The sequence below is a fragment of the Psittacula echo genome (assembly GCF_963264785.1).
Source record: "Psittacula echo genome assembly, chromosome: Z".
Classification (NCBI taxonomy): domain Eukaryota; kingdom Metazoa; phylum Chordata; class Aves; order Psittaciformes; family Psittacidae; genus Psittacula; species Psittacula echo.
Genome location: NC_137742.1, coordinates 57,933,530 through 57,954,093, shown reverse-complemented (window position 1 = coordinate 57,954,093; position 20,564 = coordinate 57,933,530). Strand labels below are relative to the sequence as shown.

Below are 20,564 nucleotides of genomic sequence, written 5' to 3'. Positions count from 1 at the left end.
CGGTGCTGGACACCAATTTAGCACAGCTAGGGCCAGCATACTGATCTCATCTTCCATGACTGCCAGGTTGAACATCACAGCAAGGTCAACTCTAAGCTTGGTCACCAATGGCCAAATTACTCAAGCAAGTGACCTATTCATCAGTTATCCATCAATAAGTGACCAGATCACCTGTTCTGTGAGATCTGCTGGCATAAATAAGTGCTTGTAATATCTTAGCCACTCTGTGTTAACTGCAAGGAAGAGGACAGGAGGGCATTCCACAAACAGAACTGTAACACAAATAAAGTATTCATTAACAGATTTATTTTTTTAGTTTCCATAATCTCAAAAGAACCAGGATACCTACATTTCCCGGTGAAAGTTAAAAAAAGCCATCCAGAGAGGAAGTTGGGAACCCCTAGGTGTTATTAACCTGTTCTTCGCTCCATGATATTGATTTAAAAAAATCCCTCTTGCTGAGTTCTGCTCTAAATCAATGGTTAAACATAGTCATGGTACATGCCACCAGCTGGCAAAGCTTTTGGCTTGTAGAAAGGAAAAGCAATTCTGACTCATAGAAAGGTTCAAGTTTCTAGTAAATCTGTTAAATCTCTGATGAAGTTCAGCTGTTTTAAGGCAATATTTTTGTGTAGCTTTGGGAAGCAGCTCTCAAGTTCTTCAAGAGCAGATCAACTGACATATACTTACACTTATTAGTCCAATTAACAGAAGTTATTATCACCAAATGTCCAGCAAAAAGACTGAAACATACATTTTGATCAATGAGTTAAAAGCACTTAACAGAATCATTCTCCTCCACCAGTCCCCAGGAATGTGACCTTCAGACTTTTACAATTGCTTTTCCAAGATTTTCTCCTTTTAACATTCCAATGAAAGCTGCTGGCATGTTCTCAAATCCTTCAGTGACTTGTTCATGGCACTTCACTTTTCCCTGTCAAAAGTAAGAAAGCAAATTGCTGAGTTTTCATTCACCAGCTGCCTAGTTTTTACCATCTCCAGGAGACTAAAGTGCAACCCATTTTCCTCCAGCTTGTACGTTTCATCTGAAACATGCAAGCTGGCATGCACCAGGAGAACTTCTCAAAAGCAGGGAGGCTGTTGTTAGGCTATTGTGAGGACCTGCTTTTGTTGCAAGACCTCCTACTTGGAGTTATAAAATGGAGCAAAAGTCACTACTATAAAAACCACACCAGGACAGATACAGTGCTACTTGGTCCCCAAACAATGTACAGCATGGGGATTATTTCCCCAAAGCGAGGCCTATCTCTACCCTTAGGGAAGCATGGAATTGCAAATCCAAGTGATCAAAAGCCAAGCCATCCGAAATACTCAGGTATAGCTTTTTAGGCTTTAGTATTCAAACTCACAAGCTTTTCACAGCCGTGAACCAAGTATTAAACTCAGCCTCCATTTAGAGAAGCAAAATTTAGCAAATTCCCTATGAAGTCCCTTTAAAGGCAATTACGTAAAAAACATCCATTCTTGCCAGTAATTTCAGTGTACCACTACAATGGAAATCCTTGCTCATACTACAAATGAAGGAGGACTTCTGAATAAGAAATAGCATCAGAGAATGGTTTGGGTCGGAAGGAACCTTAAAGATCATCTAGTCCAATCCCCCTGCCCATGGCAGGGCAGGGACACCGTCCACTTGACCAGGTTGCTCAAAGCCCCGTCCAACCTGGCCTTGAACACTGCCATGGATCCACAACTTCTCTGGACAACATGTTCCAGTGCCTCACCATCCTCACAGTAAAGAATTTCTTCCTAATATCTCATCTAAATCTACTCTCTTTCAGTTTAAAGCCATTCCCCTTGTCTCATCACTACATGCCCTTGTAAAAGTTCCTCTCGAGCTTTCCTTTAAGCCCCTTTTTGGTACTGGAAGGCTGCTCTAAGGTCTCTCTGAAGCATTTTCTTACCCAGGGTGGACAAGCCCAGCTCTCTCAGCCTATCTCCATAGGAGAGGTGCTCCAGCCCTCTGATCACCTTCATGGCCTCCTCTGGACTCACACTCCAGCAGGTTCATGTCGCTCTCACATTGAGTGCCCCAGAGCTGAGTGTAGTACTGCAGGTGGGGTCTCACCACAGCAGAGGGGCAGGATCACCTCCCTCAACCTGCTGGTCACACTACTTTTGATGCAGCCCAGGACACGGTTGGTTTAATGGGCTGCAAGCGCACACTGCCGGCTCATGTTGAGCTTCTCAAAAACCAACAACCCAAGTCCTTCTCCCTAGGGGTGCTCTCAATCCATTCTCTACTCAGCCTGTATTTGTTCTTGGAATGGAATAGAGGAATTATTCTAAAAAGAAAACTCTTCATTGCCAGAGAAGTGTTTTGAATTACTCTGGCAGCATCCTTTTTCAAAGCTTACATGTATTCTGGAATATATATAAGTCTACAAGCTAATATTGCAGGTCTCAACAAAGCAGAAGGGACCAGGTATGTTCACTATGGTTCGACCGTCCCCAAAAGGTTCAAAGATCAAGTCAGGTGGAAGAAAAGTGTCATGCTGGGGCCTCACCTCATCAGCTATGACAAGAGACCCCTTGCAAAGAGGGAAGCTATGGTGTGAGTACACCTAACAAAAACCTACACCTTTCTTCCTTACCTCCACAACCCACTTTAGCAGTGCCTTCAGACCTTCCTCCCAGCGGTTATTCCAGCTGGTCACAAGAAACCCTTCCATTCGAAGTTCTTTGAAGATCATTGGCATCTGCACATAAGGCCCTGCAAGAGAAAGGAATGAGCAAACCACTTGCAGTAAGTTTCATTTAAAATAAGAACCATTGCATAAAGCCAGCTTTTAGCCAGTGCAGAACACTGAATCACTTAGTTCCAGTCAGAATCAACTGCTATTTTTTCCAAACAGAATTTCCAGGACAAAAAAGCAAGAATTCATGGACAGACAGCTTCCCAGAAAACAGGCCTAATCTGTAAAGCTGTGGGGCTAATCTGTAAAGCTGTGGGGCTAAACACCTAATAGTTCTGAAAAGTTTCATTCTGCAGTGGCCTCAGCTTCACCTGAGGGACTTAAGGTAGATCCTGGAAATACTGTTTTGGCAGCTTGTTTGATAGTTTTCCACGCTCTCATGCTCCTCCTAAGTATCAAAAAAGTTAAACACATTTAAAAAACCAGCTCCCTCAGTCATAAAATGTGTGGCAGTGTCTCCACTCTCAAAAGCCTGTCCCATTTTTAAAGTGGTATGGCCGACTAAAGCCACTCAGCTGTCAAACAGAATTGAGACCACATATTTCTTCTGGAAGGCAAATTTGGAAAAATTAATGCTATTGAAAGTGAATATTCATCTCAGCCTCATTTCCCAGCAGTTTACCCATAGCTGAAATCCTACAAAACCAAAAATATCCCCCACAAAAATCCAAAACCAACAACCCCCCCCAAAAAAACCCCAATAAAATAAATAAATAAATAAATAAATGAAAACAAAAAAAAACCCACAAAAAACCAAACCAATAATCAACTACAAATCCCACCCCTAAGCTGCCTCATCTAAAAACCTGAGAGATATCCATTCTCTTGTCCAAAAGTATGTAGCGTGTAAATGGCATCATGCCACCACACCTGCCTTCTACTGATCTTTATCTGCTTAGAGCCCTGGGGAATTCGGTTTTAAACAGTTTAGTCTCTCCTTCATTTCTAATCAGCTGATGTTCTCCATCTGATACAAGTGTGCGCAAAGGAGGAAAATACCAAACAGGAAATAGATTTAAACATGAGAAAGCAGGCCCACACCTTTCTGAGGCACAGAGTCATTGTACTGAGAGATGGCTCCACAGACTGCAATCCTTCCATATTTCTTCATCTGGTTGATAGCAACATTGGCAAATTCTCCACCCACCTACAGGATCGAAAGTGTGTACAGCATTAGAGACAATCCAATGTTAGGCACTGACTGCTAAAAACTGCCGATCTTGCATTGTTGTACCAACAGGTTCAGTCAACTGGTGGATATGGAAGTTCTACTACTTCAAAAGCTCAGTGGCTGCAGAAACACTTAAAGTTAGTCAGCACCTATAGACACAATCCCACTCTTCTAAAAATCAGTTAGGAACACAGGGAATTTGGTTTAGTTCTGAATTTGCTTCACAAAATTGGCAGGATCCTTCTAAGGGGCACATCTAGGGTTATTAGGAAGGACCACGTCTGCTTTTCCTCCACATCAGTCTGCACTTTTATCTCTTTACAACATGGTGATGTAAAGTTTTTACTTCATGATTCTCTTGTGCTGTGCTGAGAAGCTTTTAATGGAGAAAAGCTGTGAGAAAATTTACTGCTGTGGATAGCTCTGCACAAAAGTTGGAAGTGAGAGAGAAAGAAGCAGACATGACCATAAAACTGATTTAAGACCTTAGCAGCACAAACCATGAAATTTGGAAGGGTAAGTAAGGCAAAGCAACCAGGAGCTCCTCTCACATGAGCAAGCACTTTGTCCTGACACCATGCATTCAGAACTGCCAGTGGGTGCTTTGCAGTCCACACAGAACGACACAGGCCTCATCCCTGCGTCAGCAGACAGACTGCTGAGAGACAGACAAGGAACAATGATGCCTGCCCTTTTAAATCAGGTAGCTAGCCAGGCAGTTTTAGGCCAGGATCTCAGCTAATACCCCTGTGCCAGGTATTATATTACCAGTTAGAATGCACATGTTAGCTATACTAGGAAATCAGAAAAGCCAGGGCTTGTTCTTTGGCCTGAAGACAAACTGACATGGTTTGACTGCATCCTTACTGTGAAACTCTCTGAGCTTCCAAAACAAGATGGTCACATTCAAACAGCTAACTCGAACAGTCCACAGTCTGTTAACTCCAGCTGTACTTGGGAAAGGTCAGAAACCCTCTACTGGTCACCCTGTAAGAGCAGTAAGCTCTTACAGAGACCATTTCTCAATTAGATGGAATTCGCTATCGAGTTCCTGTTACAGTCTTTCATTAGATGTATAGAATATTGAATTCCTGCTATAGATTAAGGAAAATGATAGTCTGCTCAGGGCAAGGCCCTCTGTCTGAACTCACGTTGTCAAAGAAACAGTCATAGCCATCAGGAGAGGCTTCACGCAGTGCTTCATCCAGAGATGTAACAGTCTTGTAATTAAAGGCTTCATCAAAGCCTATTTTTTTCAGATAGGCAACCTTGTCATCTGAGCCAGCACAGCCAACAACTTTGCAACCCTGCAAGGAAAGGAGAGAAGCATTTCTAAACATCTGCTCACAAGACAGGCTGACACAGAGTACTGGGTGGAGGGCTCACCCTAAAGGTAAGCCTGCCATGACCATACAAGCTCCTAAGCTCTAGAAAACATTCAACTAGCTTTGATACATATTCAGCAGCTTGTCTCATCTCAAGACCTTACTGCAGGCATGCCTTCAGGGATGCTCGCCCTCCTGATCATTCATTCTTCCCCTGTCTACCAGGTGAGCTTTCCAAGCAACTCACCCCAATCTTAGCCAGCTGACCCACCACAGAGCCCACAGCACCAGCTGCAGCATTAACCAGAACTGTTTCCCCTGGCTTCATCTTGCAGACCTCCAGCAGACCAAAATATGCAGTGAGGCTGTGAAGGAAAAGAAAGAATGTTCATTAAAAAATAAAAAATGCCAGATAGAAGAGATGTGACTTGACCACAGTGAACCAAAATATCGTCACAAACAGAACAAGATTTTGTTTTCCTCATTCTTTATAAAATGCAAAAATTAATCCAACCTTCTTAATTTGTCTTTTTAATGCCCATCCCAGGAAGAAAAAAAAACCAACAACAAACCCAGATACACTACCGGAAAACAGGATCCTGTGTCAGAAGTCTACCTTACATGAAAACAGCTTTCCTTACTAGCCAAAAGGAGAAATATAAAGAGAATGCTGTAAGGTGACAACTCTATTACCCGCTGTAAGAAAGAGTAAATCCAAGCTAGACACAGGACAGTAGCCTGCTGGTATCTACCAGATCGAGGTAAAGATTAAATGATACTCATCATACGTCACATCAAAAAATGGTGGCAAAACTTGGCTGAACTGATGGGCACATTGCTCCTGATGACTGCTGTGACAGCTATCATTCCTAGGTGAATAGTAATCTGTAGGAACTACGAAAGTTTAGATCAAGCTTTACTAAAAAGGACACTACAGATTGAAACAGATTCTTTCCAGCCTCTCCTGGATCCTCTTCCCACGTTATTGCAACTCCTCAAGGAAACGCACCATAATCTGCAAGGCAAAACTCCTCCAACCTAGGGGACGGGCCAAATTTCAGGCCCTCTCAGGGAAAAGGCATCCTGAAGCACATGTTTTTTACCAGAGTGAGCGGACAACATGCTGGTAAAACAAGACAAGGGACATACAGGCAGGCAGAAACATTCTGCCCAGCAAAATCCAGGGGATAGTTGCCTTTACATGTCAAAACTCACCCTGGCATGCCAATCGTCCCAAGAGCTAGAGATCTGGGGAGCGACTCCGGCCAACCAGAAGGAAGGGCTTGTAGGTCTTTCCCATCAGAGATGAAATGGGTTCTCCAGCCACTTCTAGCCACAACAAAGACCCCCACTTTGAAAGCAGGATTCTTGCTTTCTACAATCCTGTTTAGAAGAAAAAGAAAAAAATGAAAAAAAGAATACCCTGTCAGAGATAAATCATTACTGGCTCTTCCTTCCTTTATTCTTATTGACCTGTCATGCAGGAGAAAAGAAATATTTCACATCAGTACTCCTCACCACCAGAGAGATAGCAGGCAAGATGATTTTAGCCTCAGCCCTGCTGATAATGAATAGAATGTTCCCACATGGATGTGACTTTTTTTTTTTTTTAACTAGCACCAGTCTAGTATGAATTCAGGCTAGGCTACTGTGAGTTAGAAGACAGAAAAGAGGATGCTAGGATTAAACAATGGAAAAGCAAGACGTTACAGATAGGCTGCAATAAGCAGTTCCCTTCTCAGACAACCTGCACCTCATTTAAATGTTGAAGATCCTGAAGATGGAACCTCTTGGGGTAACAAAATCAGACAGAAAGCAGTATCTAATAACAGGGAGAAGTTCATACTTGTGGTGTCTCTATGCCAAATAAAAATTCAACTTTCTTAGCCCAACAAGAAAACTACATTGTTAAAGTGTAGGTAAGAAGCTTTGAAATAATGGGAACAGATGGCCTTCTGTTCAGCAGACTTGGTTAATTTATCCCAGCTTTCAGTGCTCCTGCAGAGAAACACAAGAGTCAAAGGCTACAGATGTTACTGAGCAGCAACTTATAGGCAGCACAGCAGGAAAAAACTGACAAAGGGAACATCTGTATAGCTGAATTACCACAAGCTTGGGAAACGATGGATTTAACCTTTAAATAAAAAATAAATAAAAATGCAATTAGATAACCCTTTGGCTACAGCTGTGTCTTAGGTGACACTGAACTTTCTTAGCTGGAGTAGATAGCATGCATGGTTTTGGGCATGCAATTTTACTAGCATATCAGATTTTAAAATGTGAAGTTGACACTTACAGCAAGTACAGCGGTCAGTCCTTCATACCTCTGCTTGAAAAAAAAATCCTTTGAAAACTTTATCACCAGAAATAACATACAGATTGTGTCAGAGATCTAAATGATCTCCAAGAAGGCAAAAGAGGTTCTCAGAGGAAAAACACATTCCAACCAATTACAGACAAGAATACAGTTGCACAAACACGTAGACTCAAGTCAAGAATAGGTAATGCAGACCGCAGATGTCTCAGATGGCAGTATATTCCTTCAAGATCTGCCATGTGTATGGATACAAAGAACTGAAGATCTCACCTGGCAACCTGTGTGCCTATCATTATGTCCCCTTCCTTCATGACTCTTCGACTGTAAGGTCTGTAACACAGGCAGAGATGACTTAGTGTAAACAACTTTTAATGATGTTCCAGATATAGTAGTAGCACTGTCTGGCCCAGAAAGAGATCATAAATGGTAAGCTGATGATCGCAAAGACTTTGCCATTGTAAAGACACAACTGGGTGTTCTCCATAGCCAGCTACTTGGCATTCCATCTTGATCAAATACTGGGCTAGAGTGTTGGTGACACAATAGCATGGTCCATCACTACAAGAAGGTTGGGACTGCAAAGAACTATCTCTGATACTAGGGTCTACCAGGCTTGTAATTTACATACATTTTATAAAAAAAACCACAGATGACATCTGGGGCTCTGACAACAGGGGCTGCTCCTGGTACATTTTCTTTTGACATTTAAGTGGGAGATCAAATGAGGTAACCTTAGCCAGCAATTTAAAAATAAGAAAGATATACCTCATGTAAGGATCAACACTGAGAAACACTGATTCAAGCAGCAACTCTGTAACAAAAGACGAAGAAAATTCCTGGGCATCAGCAGTACAACAAAGCATGGTTTCCACAAGACAGTCTTCCAACAAAGTGACATGAATTTCTGACAGCACAAAACACACATATCCTGTCATCCTTTAGGAAAAAAACTACCAGAAACAACCACTACATTCATTAGCTTTCTCTGGATTATCGCTGTGCTGTTACAAAAGACACTTTATATAATATCTCTTCAGGAGGCTATCTTCTTTTCAACCCTGTTTATCTGCCTCCTTACTCTATAGGTGGCTCAAGAGGCTAGACTCTCTAACCAAGGCATCCAGCTTACTTTCGACCCATATACAAAATGCCTTCCCATGATTCAACCAGCAGAGGGTAGTAAGAAACCTTGGCAGAGGTCGAATATAAACACTGCTTTGCCGCCTTAATGGAAAGCCTTTTCTAGATTGCCTAATGCATACTACTGTCTCTAGTTTTTGGAAATTATACTGTTAAATTTTACATGCTCATTCACACAGCAGTTTTAGCTATTCCTCTCCACCCAATAATGCTTTCCATTGCCTGTGCTGAAGTGGTCTAGCTAGTACAAGCTAGAAATATATTCAGATATAAATATTTCCTTATTACTCAGTGTGAGATTGAAGAACAGTCAAGGCCATGTAGCATAACAAGAAAGGTCATCTCTCTTAAAAGTGTTACTCTAGTATGAAGTTATGCTCTTCTTGCTGTAGCGATTAAAATGGGAAGATACTATTCCATGTTCTTAAATACCCACAGGCATGAAATTTAGAAGTACACATGCTATGAAAACACTTGAAAGCTTATGTAAGAAGGAATCACCTTTCAAACCTTGAAGTTGTAAAAGTAACTAATTCTTTGGTGCATCTTATGAACTGGAGTAAATTCTGTGAAGGACAAATGGTGGGTAAGGTTCAAGACAGCATGGTATGTGCCCATGTGAAGCCAAATCACATGTGTCCACGTGAAGCCAAAATCTAGGTTTATTCTTTAATCAAAAGCTCTTGCATAAAATGTTACGATATTCCCTACTCTTTTCAAAAGAGAGAAACACAGGATAAAACCTGTGCAATTTTTCCCTCTTTATTCACTTTCTCTTGCTGTCATAACAGATCAAATGTAACAGATAAACACTGGCAATAAAATAGGTGTTGAATGCAGACAGAAGTCTTGCCTTTTTGCTTCTTAAAATGAAAGATCAGCCCAAACTGACTCCAGTCCCAAGGCCTTCCAGCCACAGGTTCATTCTCACCCCAGTCACCCTGCTGTGCCCCAGCACTATCCTCAATTCCTTCCTTATCAGCATGAAAAACTCCAATGAAAGCTTACATCTGGAGGCTACTATCTTCTTCAACTTTCTCCAAAGGATTTTGCAAAATAGATTAAAATCTTTCACCAGTAAAAGCATGTTCAAATTTTACTACAGTTAGCTCTTCATTTGCTCTGTGTCACAGTTCACTTCCCTCTTTCTAAATTAAACAAATACTGTTTCCTTGTGGCTGTTGATTTTGAGGGCATATTGCTTCAGCAATTATCACTTCAGCAATTTTCTCCAGTAAGCCTTATTTGCAAACACATTAAAATGCTTTTGCCATTGGGCACCACACGTGATTAGGCAGTGTGAGACTGTGAAGGGCACACTGCAGCCACAGCATGATGGAGTTGGAAGAGCCCAGGCACTGACTTTTAAGAATGTTATCACAAGGCAGTGTGCTTTAAAACTCACCAAACACAGCAGTATACATGTTCTTGAGCAACTGCCCTTCTCTGTTGAGGTACAGGGCTTGTCGAAAACCATGACAACTCATTTTTGAAAATCTAAGCCAGAGAAACAAACAGTTGTGCAGATGCAAAGCCATTCCTCAGCAATCAGACAACCTCCAGAATAAGTAAAACCAGATCAGCATTCACTTACCTCCATCCTTTAGGTTTGGCAGCTCTATCTTTTTCAGGTCGAAATCGCTGGTTTTGGGGAAACCCTCAAAATGCTTCTTCAGAATCCACACCTTGGCAGTAACCATCCTGTACAACAAACACCACAGCCAAAGAGTGCTTGTCAGAAATGCTCAAAGGTGCTGGTCTGCTCATGAGGGTCATTTAGACTTTATGAATCCAAACAGTGTCTTGGTAACATGCCATCAAACAAGACAGCCTCTGCTTGCATCCTGTGGCAGTTTTACTGGATCAAGAGAACATCAGAAAAGCCCCCTCAGCGCCTAAGCAACCCAGAGTTCCCTGTGACCTGCCCAACCTCCCTGCCTGCTGGCAGCAAGCCCTGATGTGGGAAGTCAGCCCCAGCAAGATGTACAGCTCCCACTCTAACAAAATTGAAGAGGAAGAACTTAGTTTAAGGAGAAAAGAGAAAAAAAAAGAGGAAAAAAAAAATCCTGTAAAGAAGAAAAATAAAACACTTAAACATACTCTTTTTCCCAGTCAAATGGGATGAGTACTGAATCTAAACTTGTACAAGCTTGAATCAAAGTGCAAGTGAGAAATGCAAAGGTAAGACTTCTTTCCATGATGCTCCATGCATTGAAATGCTTCTCCAGTTGCCAAGCTTAGGGCTTGGAACTGGAAGAAGCAGTCACCAGCATTTTTCATACACGATGGAAACAAACTAATGACTTGCATTTGTTTTACCCTCACAACCCCTTTTTCCTTCCTAGAAGCAAGCACATCAACAAGGACAAAGAAAGAGAAGTTTATACTTAGAGCAGACAGATGGAAAATTGTGTCTTCCACTGACAAGGCCAGTCAGTAACTTTCTGACCAAGAGTCAGTTGGCAGCTGGACTCTTTCAGACACACACACCTCCAAAAAGAGAAAACATCTGCTTTTATTGACAGAGCAGGCACTGCCCTCAGTTCATTTCCCCAGGAGCAAGTGTAAACCTTTGTAAACCTGGCACAGGACACATCCAGCAGGATTCATCTTTCTTCTGCTAAGATCTGAGATCATCCTTACAGACTGCTCAAATTCAGTGTCCAGACAGTTGCTGGAATGCTCTGCAATATGCCAAGCTAAATACACAAAACCCACAGTCCCAGAAACCACAAAATACTGCAGTCTGTAGACCAAGGCTATTCTCTGGAGCAGAAGCTTCTTCAAATCACATTTTACCAGTCAAGCCCTAAAATTCTTAAGAGTTCTGCCACTGAGGAAAAAATATCTTATTAAAAATGAATATAAAATGAATCATTCAATCCGCCATTTAGCACAGAGAAATGATCCATACGTACGCCACTTGTGTATGCTCTGACACCTTCACTGTTCCCAGGGCACGCACCAAAGGATCAGAGCTCGTGAGGCTATGCGTTCTGTATGCTGGGATCTCTGTGCATTGCAGAGTCACCTTAAGCAACAGTCGCAAGCTTTGGCATTTTGCCTCAATTGTGTTGCAATCACGCATGTGGCAGGAGAGAAAACTTTGCTCAGGGACGGTCTTTAGCTCCCATTTTTCTTGCGGAAGTATTCATGTATGTCCTGGGTTCAGCAGTAGCAGTCATTTTTTCTCCTTCTTAGTAGCTGGTGCAGTGCTGTGATTTTGACTTTCGGCCTGGGAACAGCAGTGATAAAACCAATGTTTTTAGTTACTGCTCAAATGTTTAGCCTGACCAAGGACTTTCTGAGCCTCATGCTCTGTCAGGGAGGAGGGGAAGCCGGGAGGAAGCAGGGACAGGACACCTGACCCAAACTAGCCAAAGAGGTATTCCATACCACAGCACGTCATGCCCAGGATGTAACTGAGAGTTACCTGGAAGGGCTACCTGCCGGGTAGGGACAAGGTATTGGTCAATGGGTCGTGAGGTGTTGTATTCTCTTCCCTTGTTATTTCCTTTATCATTATTATTATTGGTGGTAGCAGTAGTGATTTGTGTTATCCCTTAATTACTGGACTGTTTTTATCTCAACTCGTGGGAGTTACATTCTTTTTGATTCTCCTTCCCGTCCCTCCGGGAGTAGGGGGAGGGAAAGAAGGGGGGGAGTGAGAGAGTGGACTAGTGGCTAACTTGACGACAGGGTTTAAACCAGGACAAGGTAGAATGTGAAGGGTGAGAAGTGTAAAGAGACCAATACTTAGCATCATGTTTAACTACAAGAAAACTGAAGACAAAAGTACTAATTACAAACAGAGACCTAATAAAAATAAGAAAAACGCTTTAAAGACTCACAGGAAAGGATCAGGGCAAGCTCTCCGTTTTCTGTGACGAGCCAGTGTTACTCAGGCACAGTTTTTTAACTATATGCCTACAACACAGCAGAGGTGAAGGGTTTCCTGCATTGAGGAAACTACCCATACGGGGAGATGTAGGTTTTTCAGAAAGTGAAAGAAATGTCATCAAGCTATTGTCAAAGCATCTGTCATTAATTCTGTGAGCAAGCAAAATCAGCATTCCTCATGTCCCACATACAATTACAAGAACCAGTGTCATAGAAAACTTACCTGCAGCAATTGCCACCTGACCTGCAAACATTAAAAAACCCCCGGCACTCCTCGGCATTTCCCACTTCCCTCCACGGTTCATTTACTTTGGTGTCAGCGGTACTTATCTGTACTTATCAGTAACAAAAGATGTTGCAACACGGAAGCAACAACAAAGCAAACTCAGCAAAGGGTCTTACAGGAGCAAAAGGAATTCGGAGTAACACAAAACCAATCCCTCTCTCTAGCTTATACCCACAAGCACTTAGAGGGATCTGTCCTAGCTGTGTGTCCTGCGTTCAGACACAGACGCCCAAAGTGCTCCAGCCAGGAACAACAAGGGAATGGGGAGATGGAACACGGGATGTTGGCTAGGCTGGCAGCCATGGGCTGATGTGCCATTTGTACCCCTATGAAAAAATTATCCTTTTTGTGATACACAGATTTTTCAGCAAAGCAGTAATCCCTCCTACAAACAATATGGAAATACTAACTTCACTGAACATTTTTTATTACATTTAGGCCTAACTTTGGGAGCAGGACAAATTTTCTGCTGACCTCTTCTCACACCACTTCAAGACTAGGGATATTTTATTCAGGCTGTAAAACAAAAAGCCCCAAACCAGACAGAAAACAGAACATAAGCACATGCTTGATGAATGGATTCACAAACTAATTTACAGGTTAACAAAGATAGATTATTTAGTATGTTTAGACATAAAATCGTAAGAACTGGTAAGAACTATGTTGCTTAAGCATATTAAAGAACTCTAAAGCATAAACAGCAGTAATGCAAAATTTGTGGGGTCCAGTAGAAGCATTACTGGACAGCATCATCTCAGCTCCACCGGCAGTAACCACTGCCCTGTAAAGCTACTTTGTTATCAGTGGGTTTGAGTGATACATTTTCAGCATAAAGCGCTTCAGAGACTATCAGGATCATTACAGCAAGAAGGCAGTAAAAACTTAAGAAAGGACAATCCATGAAGGTGGTAAAAACATTATTTAAAAAATAACTCACATCTAGCAATTCCCAGGAAAACAAAACCAAAACCAAACAAACAAAAAAACCCAATAAAAAGAAAAAAAAAAAAACGAAAACACAAAAAAGAACAAAAATAAAAAAAAAAACAAACCCAAGGTGGTGCACTTCTGCCTGGTATTCTTACAAAAGAACCATTAAAGCTTTTACTGAAACTGAAGTCCAAGGCAGCATTTATTCTGATGTTTTTCAAACTCTTCTTGTCCTTTGGTCTAGGCCACCAAGTTATCCAAGAATAAAGGTGAAAACTGAGATCCCATAGTAGATACTAGCAACTGGAAAGGAAGGTCAGGTATAAAAGAAAGGATAGAGAAGTCCAAAAAATTGAGGGAATCTGACTGGAAGCTGACAAGCTGGTGGTGATACCTGAAATCTGGGAATCTTCACAATGAAGCAGAAGAGTAGCAAAGCTCTCAAGGAAGCATGAGTCAAAATAGCAAAGTTCACTTTCTGTAACTAACCCCAAATAACATTTGTAACTTGTGTGGCATGGTGTCCTAGCCTAGGTTTGCCCAAATCTAACCTTGAGGACAAAATAGTCTCAGAAGTCTGTCAGTTAAAAATAATTTTAATTCAAATTTGGGGTTAGCTTAACAGTTCATCTTGCTGACAGTCACAATTAATTTGCAGATATGGCTGTGGTACTTGTTTCCTTTTATCTCCATCCTGAAACAGGAACAGCTATGCTCCTAGCTGCACTGGAAGAAAAGGGTACGATCAAAAAGATGACTAAAGTGTACCTCTCAGACATTATTAACTTGTAGATCAATGCTAGGAAAAAAACCAACAATCACCACAACAGCAAAATTGTTTGGGAAATCATCGTCTCATCTACTCCCTTCCTCCAGAACCAATTTTCACAGTCTCCTGCAGCAATTTGAAGCAATCTATCCGGCACCAGCATAAACGACTTTCTAAATACTTAAAAAAACCCAAACAAACTGAAAAGGACTTCTTGGCAGTAGAGAATGCCAAGCGAGTCATTACCCAGACTACTTTGGGTTTCTCCATCCATTACAGGATTACCAGTTACCTGGGAGTGAATATGGCCTCAAATCATGATGTTATCCGGCAATGAAGAAGTTAAGATTTTGTAAAGGACTATGTGTGTGAAAGGTTGAAATTCTTCAGTTTAGATTTTCATGTAACAAGGAGTAACAATGTTTCCTTACAAGCTCACAGACTCTGAGCAGAGGAAGACGACTAATAAATGAACCATCAGTGTCAGAAGAAAAGTAACAGCTGATGTCGGAAAGATTAGGAAGGCAGACGGAATTTTGAAAAGCCTAGCAAAAGAGAAGATAACTCTCTTCCTAAAGGAACTTGCTTCATTGTAATACTAAAAATCACACCCCCTGAGACCCTTGCCCACTGACACCCTTACTCATGGAACATGCATAGTGCGACAAATACATACTGCATCTTTAAGCAGGGACAAGAGCGTGTAAGAGCAAATGACTGTAGATACAGACTGTTACATATATGGAAAACACTGTCTTACAGCGTTTGAAATGTGTAAATGTGGATAGCTGGCAGGCTGAGGGTGTGACGGCTTTGTGGAATGACTACCTAGCACACACCTCTGTGCAGACATGAAATAAACATTACTCTGTGTGTTAGCTGGCTCTCTGCACATTGCGTGAAGAACCCTGATACTGGGACAAAACAAACCGCCTAAAAGTCTTAGAAAAAATTACCTGCTCCTCCCCTCTGGCTTAGCTATTACAATACTTCCCCGGAAATTATGTTTTTTCCTGTGGTAAAAATACAAGGCAATGGCAAACCACTCCCACACGACTTTTGGCAGATATATACTGCGAAGATCTGAGCAAGCATGACATTGCACTATGAAACAATAAAGCTGCAACCTCTCTTCTTTACGCAATGCTATCAAGCCCTGGAAGGAGGTCGAAGATAGGAGGTTAGTAGTCATCGCAAGACTGTAATTCCAACAGAGGTTCAACAGTCCTGTAGAGCAATCTCACATAAGGAGGGGAAAAGTGAAGACCTGCACAGAAATAGGTCAGCTGGCTTTCAGCTCTCAGAAATTGCACATAAAAGGAGAATCTTAAGAACCAAGTCTGGTAAGAAAGAATAAGCAAGAAGCCCACAGATGGGAAGGAAGACAAGATACTGCAGGTGACCTGGGCTGACAAATCAAGCCAAAGCTTCTTGAGGGCCTGGTCACTGCAAGGCACTCTTACACTTCTTTCAAGCAGTCTTGTCTACCTGCCCCTTGCTTAAATGGTGTTACAGTCCAAGCACATGCTGCAGCATCAGTAAATGCAAAATTTCATGCAAGCTGTTCACACATGCTGCAGTACAAGTTTGCTTCTTACATTTGCAGGGACACACCTATTACTACACCACAGACAGAAATGTTATGTTTGCTTGATTTTACAGCTGCCAAAAAAAACCCCTTTTTTTAAAAAAAAAAAAAAAAAAAGCTCCTTTAGCCTTAAATTTCTAGAAAACTTCATTGAAATTAAACTCTAAACTTCTGACTACAACGACCAAGCAATTTTAGTTTAGGAGAAACAGATATCTCAGGATGGTTATCTGTTGTAAAGTTACTGCAAGAGCTCCAGGATTTACTAAGCCTGCCATTGACTGCTCCTTCCCTTACTTCTCCTTACTTACCTCTACAAAGGTTAAGCACTCCTGTCTCTTGCAGCATAGTGTAATAGGACAGCCCTGTGTGCTCAGAAGGGAAGTTACAAACAAGCTTTCAAACACCAGCAATCCCTCTGAGGCCCCCTCCTGAATTTCTGTAATATTACAGGGGTAGATTCATTCTTGAATGCGCTCCTGCTCACAGCACAAGCAACCAGCTTCTCCCTCAAGACGCAAATTTGCTGCCCCAGCCCACCTAGCATGCCCAAGACATGCCTGTTATCTGTTACCACTCCAATACACCTGTAGTATGAAGAAGACTGAGACAGGTCAACTAAAAGATAAGGCACAAAGGGGAAAAAAAAAATAAAAGGAGGGAAGTCAGTGGTCTAAGGTACTGCAGAAGCACAGAGCAGCAATCAGCTGCTGTTGTATCACTGCTTTAGACAGCAGACAGCATGTGCCAAAAGGAGCCTGAGGACCAACTGATTCCCACAGAGCACACCAGCCCACATAACACTTTACCATTCTAATCTATAGTAAGTGAAAATGGGTGCATCCAGGTGCATCCATGCCTTCCTGGGGCTCTCAGCGCCACCAAGGTTGGAGGCAGCCTGGGCTTCAGTGACCATGCCCAGTGGAGTTCACAGTCCTGAGGGATACAGGTCCTGGAAAGAGTAAGCTCAGGACCCTGAACTTTGAGAAAGCAAACTTCCTGCTGTTCAAGGAGCTAGTGAATAGGACCTCCAGGAAACTCCCCTCAGGGACAATGGAGAGAACAGACTTGGCAGCTCTTTAAGGGCATTTTCCATACAGCACAAGAAATCTCAGTCCCCCAATGTAAGAAATCAGGAAAAGAATGCAAGAGACCAGCATGGATGAGTCAGATGAAGTCCCCAGTGACTCGAAAAAGGGAAACACTGCACCCATTTTTTAAAAGGGTAGAAAGGAGGACCCTAGGAACTAGTGACCTGTTGGCCTCACCTCTCTGCCTGTGAAGACAATGGAATAGATCCTCCTAGAAGCTATGCTAAGGCACATGAAGGTGATTTGAGAAAGCCAGCATGGCTTCACCAAAGGCAAGTCCTGCCTGACCAACCTACTGGCCTCCTATGATTGATTGACTATGTCAGTGGTCAAGGAAAAAGCTATGGATGTCATCTATTTGGACTCCTGTAAGGCCTTTGACATGGTCCTCCCCAGCATTCTTCTCTAAATTGGAGAGATAAAGATTTGATGAGTGAACTGTTCAGCAGATGAGGAATTGGTTGGATGCTTTCATCCAGAGTAGTGCTCAGCAGCTCAATGTCCACATGGAGATCAGTGACACGCGGTGCACCCTCAGCAAATTTGCAATCAACCCCATTCTGCAATCAAATCCATTCTTCAATCCCCCCTTTTCTTGTCCTATTGCAAATTCTTTTGCAACTGAGTTATTTCATTCTTATTTAAAATTCCCTGAAGTATTTCCTTGTTTCTACTTGATGCTTAATTTTGTTTCTGTTCCATTCTTCATAGTTCATCATGGATTATTTTCAACACCAGAAAAAAAAACTGTACCACGCCGCAAGTGATTAAGATTTACTTGCTTGAGAAAAAGACAGGCTGCTTGGCCTGCCTTTCCCTCCTGGATGGCCGTCTTAGAACAGAGGAGGCCGTCCCTCACATCAAGGTCTGGCATGGCATGTGTCCCCACCACTCAATGCCTGCTGGGTTGCAGCCAACAGCAGAGCTAAAGGTTCTTCTTGGTGGCAAATGCAGAGGCCAACCCAGTCTTGCCCTTGACTATGGTAGGAGGCATTTGGCTAACATCAGTCCTTGCACCTCGTTGTCAATGCAGAGTTTCACCTGCCTCATCCAGCAACAGGTTGCTACTGTGGCAAAGCACACATAGATTTACTTTAGCAGTATAACTACTACAGGGTGCAGCAGCATGTTGAAGATGCTGGTGGCAGTGAGGGACCAGCCAAAGAAAATTTCCCACCAGTGGGGTTCTCCCACCCTCTTAAGTTGTTCCATTACCTGTACCACTACCATCATATTAGAATCTTTCTAGCTTCTGCCTTAGCATTTTCTAGCAGCTTCTGTAAATTTGCATGCTTTAACATCTCTTTTGCAAGTGACAAATCCATAGGACGCAAGGTATAGTTTCTTATTAGCAACTGGCTAGTAAATACAGGTGGTTTATACACAAAATAACAGCCTCAAATATGAAGAAAAGGGTTGACTTAAAAATAGGGTTGTAAATAAGTAACTTCAAGGATCTTAGGCTTTGTTAGCAACTACAGAGATAAGGAAATGGCTAAGATAAGCATTGCGCAAGAACTGGCCAGAACCAGCCTGGTGGTTATTGACATGACAATGATCCTAAAAACAAGTGATAAAGAGAAAGTGATGAACAAAACCACCAGGAGTCACAAAGCCCACTACCACTTTAGTGTGCATGCGGGAGAAATTCTAGAACGATGATGTAATGTATAAGTAACTCAATGAATATGTATGTAATCTAATGAACATGTATGTTTAAGGAGAATATAATCGCAGCCTGGTTGATGCTCAGATGAAATACGCTAGGAGGAGCTATTCCCCGTGTCTCTCAGCGCCCCAGCAAAGAATATCTGCTTGTCAACTTAAACTTTATTGTCCAGTTCCTGGAGATTTCTCCGAATCAGATCACAGCAAGATGGTTGGATAGGCATCGAAAGATTTGAAAATGCAGGGTGGTGAGGCTGAAGTACAGAACTACACATTCTTAATTTTAATGTAACTTAAATTACGTTACACATGTAGGCTTAAATTATAGGTTTAAATTAACAATAATGTGTATGACTTTAACATAGTAAAATACAGCAAGTTTTTTTAACTTGCTGACACATAGGGAATAAGGAACGTCCAGCTGATGGAACATCACGCTACTGGTAACAACTAAGGAGGCAGTAAATACGAACAAAGATGCTAACCTTCAAGGTAACAGAGACTGGAACAGAACAGAATCAAGGACAGACATACCACTAACTCAGCCCTGGGACCTTGCGAGCATGCGCAAGCACTGAAATCAATCAGTGAACGGAGGAGGACTGTCGGCGACCACCAGAGACCCCCACTCAGCAAGAAAACGCGTGTGTAATTAGAATGTAAATATTATAATTAGTTCATGGAAATATAATAAATACGCAAATAATTTCCTGGAAAAAAAACGCCTAGAAAGTTTCTTTCACCGTCTTTTGCGGTAACACAAAGACACTTCTCGCGGTAGTAGCAAGCTCCCCACACTAACGCGGAAGCGCCTGCTCATTCATTCCTCCTCCCTTAGGGGCCGCAATTCTTTTCCCTCACGGGAATAAACCTCGCCATTTTATTCTCCCCGGGGGCCGCGGTGGCATAGTTCCAACTCCCTTCCCTCACGGGACCAAAACTCGCCGTTTTCCACCCATTCCCGCCCCGGATAGCGCCCATCTCCGCCTATCAGGAGGGGGCCTTTTCCATCAGAGTCCTTTCGCCGCTGCCTGACCTGCGGCTGCGCGCCGTTCCTTCAAGCCCAAAGCCTGCGTTATGAATGCACTCGCTCCTCCTCTGAGAAAGAAAGAGGAGTTGATCTAGTCTTTCGCCTCTCGCCGGAAAGGGAGGACTTGGGCCGCCTGTGGCAGGCAGCGTAGGGGCAGCCGCGATGAGGCACCTCCCCCTAACGGTCTCCACTCTTGGCGCCAAAATTTAACTGCTGCTGGCGGTTTGGAGCACCGTGCAGGCGGTGAGGTACTGGGGCTCGGGGGGTGCCGCCCGCCCGCGGCCGGTGCGAGGAGCTGGCCTGGCTCCGGCGTCAGAGCCGCCGGGGAGGGCTCGCTTGGCCGGGACACCCGCGGGGCTGTGGGGAGCCGTGGCTTCTCCAGCGAGAACGAGGGACAGGCGCCATGGCGGCAGGGGCAGGGAGGGGGTTGTGTTCACGGCGTCTTAGGCGAGGCTGTCGTTTTCCTGGGCTTCAGCGCTCCGGTGCGGAGGGGTTGAAGAGACAGCAGTCCTGCAGACTGGAAAGGGAGGCTCCCTTTTTAAAGGCACGGGCCTTTTCGTTTCTTTCAGTGCCTGCTGTTGTGAGAAACCAGGGTTATGTCACAGTCTCCATACAAATGTCGTGATGAATAT

General features: G+C 42.9%; 1 protein-coding gene across 1 annotated transcript; it reads right to left on the bottom strand.

Annotated features, from left to right (window-relative positions):
* Positions 1 to 426: 426 nt before the first annotated feature.
* PTGR1 (prostaglandin reductase 1) lies at positions 427 to 11,672 on the bottom strand. Its single transcript, XM_080637117.1, has 10 exons — positions 11,589 to 11,672; positions 10,265 to 10,371; positions 8,296 to 8,341; positions 7,801 to 7,860; positions 6,429 to 6,596; positions 5,461 to 5,578; positions 5,040 to 5,195; positions 3,759 to 3,864; positions 2,616 to 2,734; positions 427 to 934 (listed from the first exon to the last, which is right to left on the bottom strand). The coding sequence occupies exons 2-10, from the start codon at positions 10,368 to 10,370 to the stop codon at positions 824 to 826; spliced, it is 990 nt and encodes a 329-aa protein (XP_080493243.1). The 5' UTR covers position 10,371; positions 11,589 to 11,672; the 3' UTR covers positions 427 to 823.
* Between the last annotated feature and the right edge of the window lie 8,892 nt (positions 11,673 to 20,564).